The sequence below is a fragment of the Branchiostoma floridae genome, unplaced genomic scaffold (assembly GCF_000003815.2).
Source record: "Branchiostoma floridae strain S238N-H82 unplaced genomic scaffold, Bfl_VNyyK Sc7u5tJ_1489, whole genome shotgun sequence".
NCBI lineage: Eukaryota > Metazoa > Chordata > Leptocardii > Amphioxiformes > Branchiostomatidae > Branchiostoma > Branchiostoma floridae.
The window spans coordinates 188,996-207,270 of NW_023365728.1; the positions used below are offsets into that span (position 1 = coordinate 188,996).

At 43.0% G+C, this 18,275-nt stretch overlaps 2 protein-coding genes and 2 long non-coding RNA genes across 7 annotated transcripts in view; 3 read left to right on the forward strand and 1 right to left on the reverse strand.

The window, feature by feature from the left end:
- Nucleotides 1–935: 935 nt before the first annotated feature.
- On the reverse strand, nucleotides 936–12,104 carry LOC118407837. 3 transcript variants are annotated; one of them, XR_004830207.1, is made up of 3 exons: nucleotides 12,026–12,104; nucleotides 3,026–3,121; nucleotides 936–978 (listed from the first exon to the last, which is right to left on the reverse strand). It is a non-coding gene; the product is annotated as an uncharacterized LOC118407837 (long non-coding RNA). The 3 variants fall into 3 exon arrangements; XR_004830208.1 differs by lacking the exon at nucleotides 936–978 and adding an exon at nucleotides 1,010–1,049; XR_004830209.1 differs by lacking the exon at nucleotides 936–978 and adding an exon at nucleotides 1,093–1,123.
- Nucleotides 12,105–12,229: 125 nt separating this feature from the next.
- On the forward strand, nucleotides 12,230–13,242 carry LOC118407836 (NADH dehydrogenase [ubiquinone] 1 beta subcomplex subunit 4-like). The gene is made up of 2 exons (XM_035808375.1): nucleotides 12,230–12,437; nucleotides 13,191–13,242. The coding sequence occupies exons 1-2, from the start codon at nucleotides 12,240–12,242 to the stop codon at nucleotides 13,230–13,232; spliced, it is 240 nt and encodes a 79-aa protein (XP_035664268.1). The 5' UTR covers nucleotides 12,230–12,239; the 3' UTR covers nucleotides 13,233–13,242.
- Nucleotides 13,243–13,277: 35 nt separating this feature from the next.
- Nucleotides 13,278–14,013, forward strand: LOC118407833. 2 transcript variants are annotated; one of them, XR_004830206.1, is made up of 2 exons: nucleotides 13,278–13,336; nucleotides 13,687–14,013. It is a non-coding gene; the product is annotated as an uncharacterized LOC118407833 (long non-coding RNA). The 2 variants fall into 2 exon arrangements; XR_004830205.1 differs by lacking the exon at nucleotides 13,278–13,336 and adding an exon at nucleotides 13,371–13,446.
- A 2,412-nt stretch (nucleotides 14,014–16,425) lies between these two features.
- The window catches only part of LOC118407821, a 6,198-nt gene continuing 4,348 nt past the window's right edge, over nucleotides 16,426–18,275 (forward strand). The window contains exons 1-3 of the mRNA XM_035808353.1: nucleotides 16,426–16,510; nucleotides 17,583–17,804; nucleotides 18,141–18,262. Coding sequence (XP_035664246.1) covers nucleotides 16,426–16,510; nucleotides 17,583–17,804; nucleotides 18,141–18,262 — 429 coding nt within the window. The remainder of the gene's footprint in view (nucleotides 16,511–17,582; nucleotides 17,805–18,140; nucleotides 18,263–18,275) is intronic.

Sequence of the window (18,275 nt, forward strand, 5' to 3'; positions counted from 1 at the left end):
AATAAACAAACAAACACCAGGCGCACTGTCGGGCTTTGTGGCGCCCCATCTCGGAGCCTACAACACAACAAACAAATAAACAAACAAACACCAGGCACACTGTCGGGCTTTGTGTCGCCCCATCTCGGAGCCTAAAACACAACAAACAAATAAACAAACAAACACCAGGCACACTGTCGGGCCTTGTGCCGCCCCATCTCAGAGCCTAAAACACAAACAAACAAACAAATAAACAAACAAACAAACACCAGGCGCACTGTCGGGCCTTGTGCCGCCCCATCTCGGAGCCTACAACACAAACAAACAAATAAACAAACAAACAAACACCAGGCACACTGTCGGGCTTTGTGTCGCCCCATCTCGGAGCCTAAAACACAAACAAACAAATAAACAAACAAACAAACACCAGGCACACTGTCGGGCTTTGTGTCGCCCCATCTCGGAGCCTAAAACACAAACAAACAAATAAACAAACAAACAAACACCAGGCACACTGTCGGGCTTTGTGTCGCCCCATCTCGGAGCCTAAAACACAAACAAACAAATAAACAAACAAACAAACACCAGGCGCACTGTCGGGCTTTGTGTCGCCCCATCTCGGAGCCTGAAACAGAAACAAACAAATAAACAAACAAACACCAGGCGCACTGTCGGGCTTTGTGCCGCCCCATCTCGGAGCCTAAAACACAACAAACAAATAAACAAACAAACAAACACCAGGCACACTGTCGGGCTTTGTGTCGCCCCATCTCGGAGCCTACAACACAAACAAACAAATAAACAAACAAACACCAGGCACACTGTCGGGCTTTGTGTCGCCCCATCTCAGAGCCTAAAACACAGACAAACAAATAAACAAACAAACACCAGGCGCACTGTCGGGCTTTGTGTCGCCCCATCTCGGAGCCTAGAACACAAACAAACAAATAAACAAACAGCAGGCGCACTGTCGGGCTTTGTGTCGCCCCATCTCGGAGCCTAGAACACAAACAAACAAATAAACAAACAGCAGGCGCACTGTCGGGCTTTGTGGCGCCCCATCTCGGAGCCTTAAACACAACAAACAAATAAACAAACAAACACCAGGCGCACTGTCGTCCTTTGTGTCGCCCCATCTCGGAGCCTGCACAAGAAGCACAACACGGAACACCACAAAACTTGTACGTGTGCCATGCAGACAGGAATCACAGGAAACATGTAAAATCTGTCATGAACACAAGTCTTCTTGATACAGTAGAAGCCAGTTCATTGCAGATTAAGGTACCTTTTTGTAAATTCCAAAATCTAAACCCGTGCGGTCCAGTTGGATAACTTAGCATTGTTGCACCACCGGGATATTTGCAAAAAATACAAGTACAAATGGGGTGTGCAATTTAACAGCTTCTACTGTACAATAATTATCCAAACATGCAGACAGAGGTACTTCAACTTGTTCACAATAACCACAGGACTGACTTGAGAGTGACATCTGTGCTACTTACCCGATCTCCCCACGTGTTTATAACTGCGATATCCCGTGTGTGTACAAATGGTTACGAGAGTGACAGTCCTTCGCAAGCCACACAAGAGGAGAGATACAACAGTGAGAAAAGCTGCTGAACGAAGCCCAGAAAGTTGTGTAAAAACTAAAAGCAAAGCGCTATGGTACTGTGTTTAGGAACATAATTATGGTTTGTTTTGCATGCATTTGTTTTAATCTTATTGCATCTTGTAAGTTACAAACTACAACCCAATTGACTCTGATATCTGCACACTTAAGACAGGACTGTCTCCAGGACCCGATTCCCTCTGTCTTGGAACAGGTTTTTTTCAGGTTGGGATGTGATAGAAAAAGATTAACTCCATTTCCTTCAAAATTCTGATTGTCTTGACATGACATTGTGTGCATTTTTGTGTGTCCACAACAAACATCAACAATGTGGGACACAAAAGCTGGAGACAGCCCTGGCCAGGATCCCCATAGGAAGGCCTGGTGGAGGCTACTTGTTCTGTATGCCTATCTGTTGGGTCTTGTACATGTATGTTACAAATTACAACCCAATTGATCTGCATGCCTATCTTGTTGGGTCTTGTACCTTTGTAGATGTATGTTACACATTATAACCCAATTGTTCTGTATGCCTATCTTGTTGGGTCTTGTACATGTGTGTTACACATTACAACCCAATTGACCGGTACCATGATTTCCTCAGATCTAAGCCCCAACAGGAAGTATAGGACATGTGTAACTGTAAGTGGCACCTCTGCAGGCTAAACTGGAACAGGTCCTGAACCTTACACTAGGTGGGTGGCCAATCTGTCAGCGATGCTTCCGACATTCGCCGTGGTCAGTCCGGAAGCTGACCAGTGCCGGGGCCTGACTATCAGGAGGGTCCTGAGGGCCCTCGCTGTGACCACACTGTGACCACGCTGTGACCACGCTGTGACCACACTGTGACCAGGTATGTAGGCATGCTATTACTGACAGATTTATCAGGACACACACACAGGTCTGTGGTCAGACCGACTCATAGGCCCGCCTGCTGTACATGAGGAAAACTGCCAGATACGATAACAGTATACGACAGGGTTCTACAACACCTTTTGTTGCTGTGTGCAAATTGGATCGCAGTGTCGTACGCGGCGCATCTTTACGTCTGAAGATGGCTAGCATGAAAATGTATGAGGCAGTCTAGTGAAAACATTACATGTGTATAAACATTTGTTAGTAAACAGTTAGATTACTTGAATACAGTTGGGGAAAAGGCTCATGAATAATTTATGAGAAGACAATTTCGCAGAAGATTTTGTGTGCATGGGTCATACCTACCAATAGTGGGTGTCTGCATGGGTCGTACCTACCTGTCATGGGTTTGGGTCTAACCTACCTATCATTAGTGTGTCTGTAGTACATACATGTACCTATGGGTGTGTGCATGGGTCGTACCTACATATTGTGGGTGTGTTCGTGGGTCGTACCTATTGTGTGTGTGTGTATGGGTCACACATACCGAGTATCGTTGATGTGTGCGTGGGTCGTACCTACCTATTGTGGGTGTGTCTGTTCCGCTCATGGTGAACTCGTATGGGTCAGGGTCAGGCCAACAGTCCCAGTTCACATTCAGCATTGCTGAATAAATCCCTGAAACACACAAATCAGTTGAATGTAAAACATAGAAAAATCATCACATCTTTAAACTGAACAGTTGTACTAGTGCCGGTTCACAAATGTTCATTTCCCTCAGTTCCATTAAAACTCACATTTAAAGCGAGCACAAAAGAAACAAAGTTGAAAGTTCTGCTGCAGTACCAAGGTCACACACCAGGAGAACAAACATCGATCTTGACCTTCATCTTCCCAACACCTGCTCATCTACAAAAATATCAGGTGTCCATCCTGCTCTTAACTTCTGCAACTCACACATACCAAAAACCACAGACAGACCAAAAATAATCTCACCAGTCCTCCAATTTCCTTGGAGGCAACAAGGAGACTGTGCTGACTTACATCACAGCAGATATCTAAAAATAGTAAAATTGTACCAACCACATAATACCTTAGACTAGTACTAAGTGCTGCAATTAAAGGGTTTGGGTTTACAGTTACAGATGACATTCACTCTAGATCTAACGTTACCAAACTGAGTTTTATCAGACTACATGTACCTACAGTTGTACTACTCTACCCAACATGTCAGGATAACCCCACCATCCCTGCCTGACTGTGAGCACTCCTGAGTTCCAGGGTTTGCAGTTCTCTGTCCACAGAACAGCCGGCTGCACAACTGTTTCTACTTCTGCCCCCTGATCTCCACACACAAACCAGATCAGGGATGCAGGAGTTGTACAAGCAGGAAAACTTCCAAGTTTCTTCAGCATTACTTCCTGGTGCATAGGAAAAGTCTTGTCTTTCATAATTCCCTCAGCTGGGCTAACATGTAACAAGTCAGCAAACAGGGGACAAGGCAAAAGAGTAGCCTGGAATCCAGCAGAAAACACCACACTTATCAAAAAGGAAAGGGCCCTTCCAGGAAAAAAACACAGTTTTCAGTCTTTTGGCAAAAAAATCTTCACTAAGTGTAGGTGGCTACCTCAAGAAGAAAGAAGTCTAAAGAATGAAGACTACAACTAGAAGATGAAGTCTTACCTTGTCATGTGCATGAACACAAAAACACAATAAAAATTAGAACTATGAAATATAAACAATCTTTTTGGTGTAACGATACCTCAAGCAGTAAAATGTTTTCTTGTACCCACATCCCAGTGCCCACATCCCAGATTGCAGAAAGCACTGTACAAAAACAATTTTCAATTATTTTTGAAAAAACATTGCAATTTGACTTTGCTTTAATGATTACTCCAGAACTGCACTAGAGTTCCAATCTACATGTATTCTTGCAACTTGCAATCAACAGTACAAAATGAGTCTGGGCTTGTAACATTAGTGGCAAGTGTCATCATAGTTAGTACTTGTGTGGATGTAAAATAGTTTCTATGGCTCCAAAGTCCAACACTCTCCCTCCAACAAACAAGAGAGTGTGGGAGCCCAGAAAAACTACAGAGGATGGCACAACATTGTACACTAGCCTTCTTCTTCTTCGTGACTCGTAATAGTCTACACAAGTCTCATGATCACATGTACCCAAGCTGCACGGTACATCATACTACATGTAAGAGAAAATATGGATGAGACACTTAGTTACAATATGAATGCTCCAAGGAAAAACCTGGCTTTCTTTGAAGGCTCTACAAGTCAACAAGCCTGGCTTTTTTTCTAGCAGCATACTAGCCTCCAAGCTGCCAACAAGGATTCAAACGTTGCAAAACTGATACAGTTTGGCAACAGGAAACGCCTGACGAGAGGGGATAGCTCAGGAGGCTAGGAAAAACATGCAATACATTAAATACTGTAAAAATAGTCTTGCATTATAGAGGAGGTGATAGTCAAGAAGAGGAAACAGACCTTGAGTTAAGACCCACGAAGAAACGTAATCAGCAATGTCGGCCGCCACGCTGGAACAAGGACTCGGACGGTTACCAGGCAGAAATACTCGGTGTCCAGTTCCCTGGCTCTGAGCAAGGTGTGCTGCAGAATACTCGATGTGTGCGTCCTGCAAAACTTGGTGCCCTGTAGACTACTGCAGCTCTGTGTGGTGATGGCCAAGCACAGTCTTCTGATACAAGACAGACAAGCAGTGTCCAGTGCACTAGCTCTGATCTGTGTGCTACAGAAACACCCAGTGTCCAGAGCTCTCCTCTGTCAGTGTGCAAGTGTGAGGGAAAGCCAGGTTCCTGGTACAGTATCCTGTACGGTGTCCTCCTGTGCAAGTGTGATCCCAGGTTCCTGGTACAGTGTCCAGTGTCCTCCTGTGCAAGTGAGAGCCAGGTTCCTGGTACAGTGTCCAGTGTCCTCCTGTGCAAGTGTGATCCCAGGTTCCTGTCACAGGACCACCAAAGGCACAGGCCATAAACCACATCCCTAACCATGCCTGTTGCCGTGACGACCGGAGAGAGTGGACAATGCTGGCGTGTGGGCCAGTCTAGACAGTTTGATGGTCCTGTTTGGCTGGGGACAAATTGGGCACATCAAAGAGACAACAGCCGGAACAAATACACCGCTGGGGAGGACAGGTCCTTCTGGAAACAGCTTCATCTTCATGTGTATTCTTGTGTGGTGAAGTTTAGTACAGTACATGTGTATTCCTGTGTGGTGAAGTTTGGTACAGTACATGTGTATTCTTGTGTGGTGAAGTTTGGCTCAGTTCTGTGGCTGCAGCTTTCCTCTCTGGACAGGAGTTTCTTTTACAAACCAGTCTTGCAAGGTGGTGGTTTATGATGGCTCAGGCGTAGGTGTGAAGATTTGCACATGATTAATTTCCAACAGCTCCAATTCTGCCACCTCGGCACATGGCAAAGATCCATTCGATACATTTGAGAGAGAACAGTAAAATGCCCAGACAAACGCTGTAAGCTCTGAAAGACAATTTGAGGAGGCCAGCGGATGTGCAAGGTGATTAGGGACTGGAACTTTATCACTGAGTAAGGAGGTGTGAAAACTCACAACTACTCATGACAGGAAGAGCTCCAGTCTGTTAAGTACAGTAAAGTAAAGACTCTTTCTATCTGCAACACAAAGTCTACATTTCTGGATCAAAACTAGACTTGCCCAATTTTTTGACTGAGAATGAGCAATCCACAAAATGAGCAATCCACAAAAGTGTATTTTATTTCCACAACATCAGATCACAGGTCACATAAATGAAATGAAATGTTAAACTTTCTTTTACATAGCTAAATAATCATCGGACAGAACTCAGAAGTCCTTAGAGAAATCTTGTATGCATGTTTAAACATCAGGAATACCCAGAAGAGTTCCGACCAGCAGGGCGGTACTGTCTGTATCTGTAATACTAGTCTGAAGAGACTTTACCCCAAGGGTTGGGAGGCTGCATCATAGCCTTTAACAGGCTCCAGAGGCTGCCAGAAAATAGTCTCCTCTGCCAGGCTCCACAGGAAAATAGTAGCCTCTAACAGGCTCAACAGGAAAATAGTAGCCTCTAACAGGCTCAATAGGAAAATAGTAGCCTCTAACAGGCTCCACAGGAAATAGTAGCCTCTAACAGGCTCCACAGGAAAATAGTAGCCTCTAACAGGCTCCACAGGAAAATAGTAGTCTCTAACAGGCCCCCAAAATAGTAGCCTCTAACAGGCTCCACAGGAAATAGTAGCCTCTAACAGGCTCCATAGGAAAATAGTAGCCTCTAACAGGCTCCATAGGAAAATAGTAGCCTCTAACAGGCTCCACAGAAAATAGTAGCCTCTAACAGGCTCCACAGGACAATAGTAGCCTCTAACAGGCTCCACAGGAAAATAGTAGCCTCTAACAGGCTCCACAGGAAAATAGTAGCCTCTAACAGGCTCCACAGGAAAATAGTAGCCTCTAACAGGCTCCACAGGAAAATAGTAGCCTCTAACAGCCTCCATAGGAAAATAGTAGTCTCTAACAGGCTCCATATGAAAATAGTAGTCTCTAACAGGCTCCACAGGAAAATAGTAGTCTCTAACAGCCTCCATAGGAAAATACTAGCCTCTAACAGGCTCCATAGGAAAATAGTAGCCTCTAACAGGCTCCACAGGAAAATAGTAGCCTCTAACAGGCTCCACAGGAAAATAGTAGCCTCTAACAGCCTCCATAGGAAAATAGTAGCCTCTAACAGGCTCCATAGGAAAATAGTAGCCTCTAACAGACTCCAAAGGCCACCAAAAATAGTAGCCTCTAACAGGCTCCACAGGAAAAAAGCTACAAGGTATCCCGGCCAGGGAGGTGCACATGTACATGTACATGTGCAGTTAAACAAGCAATGAAATTTGTCCCAATTAAAGGCAATTTGAAAGATTAATAGCTACATGAAGATTCCACAGTGTGGAAAGCCTTAGGGAAAAAAAGTGGTGATTTATACTTCATTTTAAATTCATGGCCGTAGGCTGATTGTATGGGTGCAGTCACGAACATGAAAAAAAAGGCTTTAAAAAATGTGACTATGAGATCTACCTAATAACGTATCTCTTTATATATTACGGTGAGGTTGGACAATGCTAACTGCTGTCTCCCCTGTGCCCCTGCACACAATGGTTCGTCCCTTATCTCAACCCTGCACACAATGGTTCATCCCCCACCACCCCTGCACACAATGGTTTGTCCCTCATCTCCCCTGCACACAATGGTTTGTCCCTCATCTCCCCTGCACACAATGGTTTGTCCCTCATCCCCCCTGCACACAATGGTTTGCCCCTCATCACCCCTGCACACAATGGTTCATCCCTCATCCCCCCTGCACACAATGGTTCGTCCCTCCATGTGTATTGAGACATTAGTGGGGTAATCAGTCCTGGTTTATGGCACCCACAAGGCAAATTTGGGGCTACACAGCTTTCCTCATGCATTATTCTGTAACTTTCCATTTCACAACACAAACAAGCTGTATAAACTTTCACTTTCACTACACAAACAACAAACTGTATAAACTTTCCATTTCACTACACAAACAAGCTTTATAAACTTTCACTTTCACTACACAAACTACAAGCTGTATAAAGATATCCTTTCAAAGCTTTTCTGTCAAATAGAATTCTAATAAAATCTCAGTTAGACGTAACATGCATTGGCATAATACCGGCCGTAAGACTTATACCGGCCGATAAAAAATAATCTACACATGCAACAATAGTTATTTCTGAGGTATGCACACTTCAGACATCTAGGTGTCCAATATATCTTTTACAAAGCATCGATTACAATGCATTCGAAGACGACAAGGCCAAAAGTTTTCAGTATCTTTTTCGGGACAGGCGAGCTCGTCGTGGGACGAACACACTGTCACATTCATTGCCAGATTTGTAGATAATAATCACATGGTCTCACGGCACAAGACGAACATGATTCAACAAAAATCTTGAATTTCTGTTGGTGACCTACAACTCGTGTAAAAGTGTGAAGAACCGTTGCATAATAGCCCGGATCTACGACTGAATGGGCAAAATTGAACGTACGCAGCCATTTTCCCGCCATTTTTATATCTACGCTAGCAGTAAAGTGTTGCGTCACAGCGGTTGTGACGGACAGAAGTTAAATGAACATTCTTGACAGTATACGTCCGTTTTCTCATGACATTTTATATGCTCATGCAGGTTTATGTTTTATGCATTTACTAACATAAAAGGAAGGAACATGGAGGATGTATAAAGGTACATAGCGACAGTTAATTGTGCCGTGTTTCTTCCGGCCGGTATTTTGTACCCCCTCCCAACCACGCGCCCGTTCCCCGTGTAATTCCGCGGCGTGTTACAATTACGATATTACGCTTTTAGCAGGACAAGAGTGGCAGAAAAGTTACACAGAAGAAGTGGCAAGGGTAACCTATAACAGCAACATGTAACTGGAGAAAATGATGCGTTGGCAATTTGTCAAATCAGTATGGCTAGAGAAATCGTCGTAAACGTGCCGGTATTATGATAATAGATGTTATCTCTCCCATTAATAAAGTGTGATCCCGATTCTAAGCTGCTTTCTGATCCAACATTTTTCACTTATTTCTGAGACTGAATTCGGAGTCCTGACCTCACCAACCTCCTTGCCAGAATCAAACACAGAAGTGACAGAACACAAATACAAGGATCCAAACACTACCCCCCCCCCCGTAAATACTGGTGTCAGGACCCACACAAACCACACGTGACAAAGGTCACCGACAGCTGACCTTTCCACACCTCAAACACCATGACCTGACCTGACCTGACCTCTGCTGTTTCTATTCAATAGAGAGGGAAATACAGGAAAACATAGGTGAGAAATGAATAAACATCTTTTCTAAACATTTCTGTAGATTTTATTCATTCCAAGAAATTTGTCTCTTTGCTGCTTTTCAGGAGTGGGTGTATGGAGAGTCTATAACAGACTGGTTTGAGACGGTTACATGGAGACTACCGCTACCTTCTGAATCTGTGGACCTACACGCCAGCATCCATGTATGCCAGAACGTTAGAAGCACAAATCAAGTGTCTGAATGAAGTTTTACACATGACAAATATGTTATGCCAAAATACAGTCAAACAGCTGAATATGATTTGGCTTTTGGGAATGGTCAGACATTTCAGGTACATGTAATAGTTATGATGTAGCATCCGATTTATCTTTCGTCAGTGACACTGAGAGAAGCAGGTATAAGAGCAGGTTTTTTACCCTACATAAGAATTGATATGCAAACATTTATTATTTCAGATTTTCTAAATATGTGGACACACACAATGTGACATTTAATGATTTATCCGAACTTCTTTGGTATACCAGTACTGTATACTGTATGTATGTATGTACCAGTACTGGTTAAAGATACACCAGATGGCTATTTACTGTGTCAGCTGGGCATTAACTATATAATTAAAGTTTCCATGTACAGATCAGGAGATGATTGGTGACCTTCCAAAGTTTCAGATATTTGGCGAGGCTTTACTGGTTTGGTCCAGTTGGTGGTGCCACTAGGCTTGGGTAATGGTCTGAGAACACATGTAGTGATGTACACTGAACTGGGCAGAAGTCATGATCTGGGACTAAAGTCAAACTAAGAAGTGGGCATATGGCCTCGTGTCCCCGCAACTTTGCCCTTTGCTTTAGATTTGTATGCAGGCCACAAGCAGCACACGCGACCCCATATGACCCAGCAGTCACACACGCGACCCCACCCGACCCCTCATGAAAAGCAGGTCAAAGTGGCGCGACCCCTCAGCCCCTGTGCGGTGATCCCCATTGTTACACCCATCAAGTCTTTTCACAGAGGCCATATATACCCGTAACAGGCCAGGATTTTCCTTAAGTTAAAACTACTCACATTCCAAACAATTTCTGAACAAGCAAATAAAAATCCCTGTCATGATCTCTGATAAAATGAGTTTGAAACAACCTACTAGTCTACTAGTTCTAGAATCACAGCACAATGAATGAGACAACTGGTATCTACTTTCAACAGGCAATTCTGTGCCATATATTAATGTACTGAAAGATTCAATATTAATAGCCAGAGTTTGTATGTGGTGATTTCAGGCAGGGATACTAACTCTACTAACTATACTATTTCTTACTTCTTACACTCCACATTACATAACATAATCAGTATTGGATCAACATTTCCAATCCAAGATACATGCTCATACAGCCAACACTAAAACATCTTTGATAACACTTCTCATCAACATGGCAAAGATAAGATCATTTAGCATGAATTCTGTTTGTTTCTATATTGCTTAGCTCTAGCCTCTATTTGGGTGTCAAAATTCCTGCTTTGCAACTTTAAGGCATCCATATCATCATGTACAACAGTGTTCAGTGTTCATAAAAATGTTAGTGTTGGAAAAACATGTATATTACTGGTGCCATGGTTTATGCTGAGATGTAGATATTCATAAGCATGTTGTTTTATATGCTGAGATATAGTATTATAGATATATATAAGCATGTTGCATAAGATCTGGAAAACAGAATCTTCTTGATGTGACTAATTATTTCCCTTTTGTAAGACTCATCTAGTCTGGGATTTTAGCATTGGGAAACTATGATTTAAAAAAAAAAATCCCAGGTCCTTCTATTTTCTACACAAACCAAAACATAGAATATTTCATTTAATACCTTCTTCATACCGCTCTACATTCTGTACCTGTGGTTACTGATATTTAGTCGAGATAAGCAAACTTACAGGCAGGACTCGGCACATTTGCATTATTATCAGGGTCAACACAACTGTGTCGTGTTGTTGATATTTAGCGCATATAAAACATCAGAACTGTGTTTTCAAGCACCATAAACACGAAGCTAGTTAGATCTCTCCACGCTAACGACAGATCAGACCAAGGAGGTTGATCAGACTTTAAAATGAACGCAATTTCTACTATTAAAAAAAAATCATGTTGTCGACTCGCTTGAGCTCCCACAAACGGACAGCAACAAATCTGTTGTTATTTGACACCCGGGGATAATTAGGTTTGGCGGTGAAATGTGTGATAGGCTGATATGATCAAAAGCACTCTGCATAAATAACCCACCCATGTGTGAAAGTTAATTTACCAGAATCAGGCGGCGTTGGTGAATAAATATTTGCTAAAATTCATGCATGCCGATTTCACCAAGAGGTGGAAATCATTATACCAGTCCACGTGGACCCGTTTTACTGAGTTTTCAGCCATAATTCCCACCCGATCCCTTCAAAGTTAGACAGCAGACCCTGTACTGAAATATCGACACGTCTGAGCGGTTTTAATCCAGTCCGGATTAGCTAATGATATAAGATCCAGGCAGCGCCAGATGTAGAAATCCGAAGCGTGATTTTGACAGTTCAAAGACCACATCAAAATGGACAGAAAAACAGATTACTACAGCAGTAAGCTACAACAATCCTTAGTGAGTACAGTGCAGCGGAATTCAGAAAGTATTACAGCGTGAAAACCAGTTTCAACCTTAGAAATTGGAAGATACCGGAGCAAATTAATTCATACTCACATTTTGGATTCGCGGGTACCCTCCTTCGTCAGCCATGTTGGCCGTGACGTCACGGGTAAACAAAATTCATATCGCTATTTCTCAACCAAACGAATTTTGTTTCAGTACTAGTCATTTTATAACCGAAATCTATTAAAAAATGTGGTAAATATCATTTTGTGTACATCTCTGATAATTTTTCTTACTTGATATTGTTATTAGTCCAGGTGCTCCCATGATGCCCCGCGCGCCCTTGGAGCGGAGTGACAAGATGGCGGCATCAGGAAAAGGTCCGGCGATGGACCCTTGGCGAATCTTCCCCGAAGTCTCTCCGGAGGAGATGCGAGCCGCGGCCGAGCGCCAGGCTATCAAGGGGAAACTCCGGGCCGCCATGCAGCAGAAACTTCGGGACCCGTACGCCGTCGGCAACTTCGTAAGTAGATGTCAAACATTCGAAAATCAGCATTAAAAAAAATCAAAGTTTTGAATTTACAACTGAATTTTTGCTGGAGAGCCAGCCAAGGGCAAACAGACTTGTACAAAAATTACATCATGTATATATTAGCAACAGTACATGGCTGTCTCCGTGTATGACACTGATGTTCTATTGGGAAACGTGGTTGGTTAGCCATTTGTTGTCATGGTGCAAACGTGTGTACTACAGTGTAGGAGTGTACACTTGCCACTACAAGAAACACGCTGAGACTTAAAAAGTTAAATCATTGTTTTAGTTGATATTCCAGCTCCATGTTTCAGTTTAACAATACAGTACTCAACATGTACTAAATTATGTTTATGTTGTATACGTCAACATCCAGGTAATATAAGATACATATGCAAGATAGTATCAAGTTACAGTGTTTACTGAAGGTACCGTGTAGATTTGGAAACGGTCAGACGTAATATGCAGCATCCACTACCTTTCGTCAGTGACACATCTGTTGTAGAACAGATTCTTATCCCAATACTCTAAATTGATATGACAATTAGGTGAAGAAAAATTTTAGATACCCCAACAGGAAAGTAAAACAAGTCAAATTCTGTTGGTACTGTAGTTTGGGTACGGAGCTATTGTCTCTCGTGATGGGCGATTTCAAGTGTCCAGAAGTTTGTGTACTTGTTATATTTGATTGATACCGAGCTCAGACACTAATGTCCATGTTTGTTTGTTGTTGTTGTTCTGTAGGAAGACCCAGCGTTACAACGTTGGTACTACGTCAGGAATTAAGGTTCTTAACGTGGGTGTTCTACACTGACATGGTAAGGTTCTTAACGTGGGTGTTCTACACTGACAGGGTAAGGTTCTTAACGTGGGTGTTCTACACCGACAGGGTAAGCTTCTTATCTTACATGGGTGTTCTACACCGAGAGGGTAAGGTTCTTAACGTGGGTGTTCTACACCGACAGTAAGCTTCTTAACGTGGGTGTTCTACACCGACAGGGTAAGGTTCTCACGTGGGTGTTCTACACTGACAGGGTAACTAAGGTTCTTAAATCTAGCCTTTAGAAAGATCTACAAAAATTCTTTTTAAGTTTAAGCTCCCAGGAGTGACAGAGACTGTGTACTAAAGCTGAAAAGACTGGCACCCAGGCTAACTTACTTGTACTCTAAGTCTTAATTGGTGACATTTGATAAAAGCAGTAACATGTCCACTTCTGACCTGCGTCTTTTTTCGTTTCAGCGCAAAATGAAGGAGGACTGGAAAAAGGGCATCGGCAGAAATAAGGCATCGATGATCAACTTCTAACCCGGGTCACCACAGCTGGGGCGCTTCGGCAGGGCGCTTCGGCAGGGCGCTTTGACAGGGCGCTTCGGCAGGGCACATCAGTGGGATTATCCAGACGGGCGTGTCACATTGACAGGATGTCAACATGATGGGAAATAGAACATCTGCTGAAGTCTGGTGTTACCGTGTGAAGTTTCCCCATTGTACACAGGCAGGAATATGTAGTTATATGTTATGTGTGTCAGAAATAAAGTGTCGTCGGACATTGACATTGTCATCAGATGTTCTGCTTGTCTCTTGCATTTTGTGAATTTACTTGTACAGTTGAGGTGTGTAACATGTTGGCGTAGAGCTGTGTAATTACGGGTAAAACCTTGGATTTCTGCATATTCTTTAAGTTATAAAAAGTCCAAAACAGACTTTTGTTAATCTCCAAGCAGATGCAGAAAGATACAGTTGTCAAGTTTCTGAAGCTCCTGGTTCCCTGAGCCTGTCAACATAAAGCCGGTCAGCACTCAGGCTCCTACATACATGTACTAGTAGCACTCAGACTCCTACATACATGTACTAGTAGCACTCAGACTCCTACATACATGTACTAGTAGCACTCAGACTCCTACATACATGTACTAGTAGCACTCAGGCTCCTACATACATGTACTAGTAGCACTCAGGCTCCTACATACATGTACTAGTAGCACTCAGACTCCTACATACATGTACTAGTAGCACTCAGACTCCTACATACATGTACTAGTAGCACTCAGACTCCTACATACATGTACTAGTCAGCACTCAGGCTCCTACATACATGTACTAGTAGCACTCAGGCTCCTACATACATGTACTAGTAGCACTCAGACTCCTACATACATGTACTAGTAGCACTCAGACTCCTACATACATGTACTAGTAGCACTCAGGCTCCTACATACATGTACTAGTAGCACTCAGACTCCTACATACATGTACTAGTCAGCACTCAGGCTCCTACATACATGTACTAGTAGCACTCAGGCTCCTACATACATGTACTAGTAGCACTCAGACTCCTACATACATGTACTAGTCAGCACTCAGGCTCCTACATACATGTACTAGTAGCACTCAGACTCCTACATACATGTACTAGTCAGCACTCAGGCTCCTACATACATGTACTAGTAGCACTCAGACTCCTACATACATGTACTTGTAGATAGATTAACAAGGAGAAATCAAACTGGAAGTTCTGCTACCTTAGAAAGCCACTAGGGTCCCATTATCGAACTTGACCTTTGTTTCCCTGACCCTTACCCAGCTACAATTTGCCATAAGGACCCATACACAGCTTTTAGTGCTATACTGACAAAACGCACACACATGTACATTAATACTCAAACATGCACACTCACATACACATTGTACACACACATACAGATGGCCCCTAAAACTGAACCTACTTGGCAAAGGCTATACGTTTATAACATAACTTCAGGTATAAAAGCTCGCTGCATGCTGCTGTTCCTTACTCTCCAAGCAGAGGTTGAGTCGCGCAGATATAGCAGTAGTCGGAAAAATATCTACGCGACTCAACCTCTGCTTGGAGAGTAGCTGTTCCTATGTTGGAGCTGGTGGCATGACGCCTCAAAAAGAGACACCTAGCAGAGTTATCGTAAACTACAAGTACGGCTAGTTCTCCGTCATTGTTTCCAAAGGCGGCTACAGTAACAAGTGGCACCTGCCGAGTACTTGGTGATGGAGAGGTGCTCAAAACTGTAGCATGGTCAGAGAGGGAAGCTCTATTCCGATGTCTCTGTGTGCTGTGTGTTTGCCTAAACCTGGGAATACTGTCCGAGTACTTATAATGTCTGGCAAGTCGTTTTGTCTTGGTAGAATTTCGAAATTCAGGAAAACGATAAATATAACAGTAAACACCATACGCTGTTGAATACACAATGGAATAATATGACAACAGAAAATTAAAAAAGAAAACAAGACAATTAGAAACAAGTGACTTTTGTATATTTGTGTTACATCGAACATAAAATAGCATGGCAAAAAAATCAACACAGGAAATCAACTGCAAAGATATCATACTACTGCGTGGTCCGTGTATGAACTTGGAAAATGAAAGCCTCTTCATGGCAGAGGGGTATGTTCTATTCCGATGTCTGTGTGCGATGTGTGTTTGCCTAAACCTGGGAATACTGTCCGAGTACTTTTAATGTCTTGGTAGAATTTCAGGAAAACCATAAATGTAACACCATACGCTATGAAATGACAACAGAAATTTAAAAAAGAAAGAAGAAAACAATCACTAGGAACAAGTGGCCAATGTATATTTGTGTTACGTCGAAGCATGGCAAAAAAATCAGCACAGGAAATCAAGTGCAAAGATATCATATTACTTCGTAGTCCATGTATGAACTTTGAAAATGAAAGCATGCTTTCAGATTTTCCTCCGTTCACTGTCCGATATAGAGATGGGTGCCGGACCTATGCATCACAATGTGATGTATGGCAACTTTAGCTTTAGCTTTATACTGAAGTGTTTTAGCACGGGGATCGCCCACCCGTGACGTCAGAGTGGGCTGGAGGACCCTGGTGCGCCCAACAACCGTCACATCCTAGAGCTGACCAGGATTTAGTTGCTGTGACTCGCTGGGTCGTGTTTTACCGCGTAGAGTGTGTTTTGATAAACAGTGAGCCAGGATGAAGGTTTTATTTGTAAACGTTTTGTTTGTGTTTGCATTTCTAACTGTTCCGCTGGTGCTGGGTATCTACATCCCGCCTGAAGGTAAGACAACAGCACAGATTTTTGGATACTTCTACTTTTCATATAACAGGCATTACTGATATCTACGTTGTAGTTTTGCTTCCACCTTTTATATATTTCCCATCATTATCCAGATAATTTGCTTGTGATCCGTGGTTTACGTTTGTATCAGGTGTTGCACTCCATTTCGGTCTCTTTGCGTAGTCAAACGTTTTTGCGAAAAGTAACAAAACAAAACACAATTACGAGGAGTTTTCTATCGGAGCCAGAGGTTTTATTCAAATTTTGTAGTTTGTTTTAAAACAAATTAATTTCCGGACATACCAAGAATGAAAAAGCATTGCAAGTAGTTTATTTTTTTTAAATCATCATCTCCCTGCAAGAATAAGTAAATTTGTACTTAATTAAAAGACGGCTAATAACTTATCCACTGCTAATTATGTAATGGTGAAAAGACAGAGACAAGCCGCCATTTGGAAGTTGTACATGTTCTACTATAACTAAGGTAAGAGAGATATGTTAATGTAATATTCGAACATTCCATTCAATATTAGTGTACGAAACATGAGAAGAAATCAATGATATTGGACTCGGATCGAATGTCAAGTTCGCGACCGGGAAAGTCACGGTAGCAAAACATTGCCTTGTGACCCGTGAGAGCTTTATAAACAGTTCTCAAATCGGCATTGGGATTAATAACCTGAGCTCTACATATACTTTAACAACGTTGTTTTTTTCATTATAAAGCTGCCATTATAGTTTCATACACTTTAACATACAAATAAAATGTGTCACCTTTCTGACTAGGATTAGTAACGTTAGAGCGAAATCGTACGTTTTAGGAGACCAATTATCAACGGAATATGAATAGATGTGTTCTCTTGTCTAATCTCCAACCAGATCCACGGTGGCGTAATATTTAGTATCGAACCCACCATAGGCCAATGGTCTCACTTTGCATTGGCAAACTACCCTTCTTGGTCGGCTTTGATAGTTTATTACGCCACCGTAGGATCTGCTTGGAGATGAATCTTGTCAGCTCCGCGGAAGAGTTTTCCCAGTCGATGATTTTTCCCCCTTCTGTGCCCTGCAGAAAAAATCCTGAGCTGTGCGGCCCGACAGAAAGCCGGGACAGACCCGTTTCCCCTGCACTGTGCCGATGACGGGACCTTCAAGCCGCGTCAGTGTGACGTCACGGCCGGCCTGTGCTACTGCGCGCACCCCGAGCGGGGAACCATATACAGCGAGACGGCCGTACCTGCAGGACAAGCGCATGCGCAGGGGCCGGACTGTGACAAGTACTGGCGGGAACACGGTGCGTGACATGTTCTTCCTTGTGCTTGATACATGACAGTCGTGGTTGTGTTACAATAACTTACATTCCCAGTAGGCTGTGTAAGCAGAATACATATCCAGTAAACCACGGGAACACGGTGCGTGAATTGTTCTTCCTTGTGCTTGATACACGACAAGTTTGTTTACATACCCAGTAGGCTGTGTAACGCAAACTCAGCTCTCCGGATGTAGCTATTGTCGAAAATTTAAGATACTAGTAGTGTCTGCCATCTCTGTCACCAGTGGAAATGTAGCTCCTCCACGAGCTGCACTGGATCGAGATCACTTTGACGTTTTCTTTATTTTTGTTTCAAAGACGCCCCTGATGACGATGCCGTCCCAATGCTCCTGATGTTACCTGTGGATCCTCCTGTCGCCATCACGGCTCTCTCTAACGACATAGAGCAGCCCGCCGCAGACTCTAACGACATAGAACAGGCTGCCGCAGACA

Bases quoted from the DNA above. Each gene is read 5' to 3' on its own strand.
- LOC118407836 (XM_035808375.1), top strand. From the start codon at position 12,240: ATGATGCCCCGCGCGCCCTTGGAGCGGAGTGACAAGATGGCGGCATCA. The intron at 12,438-13,190 runs GTAAGTAGATGT...GTTGTTCTGTAG, and splicing joins CGTACGCCGTCGGCAACTTC to GAAGACCCAGCGTTACAACG.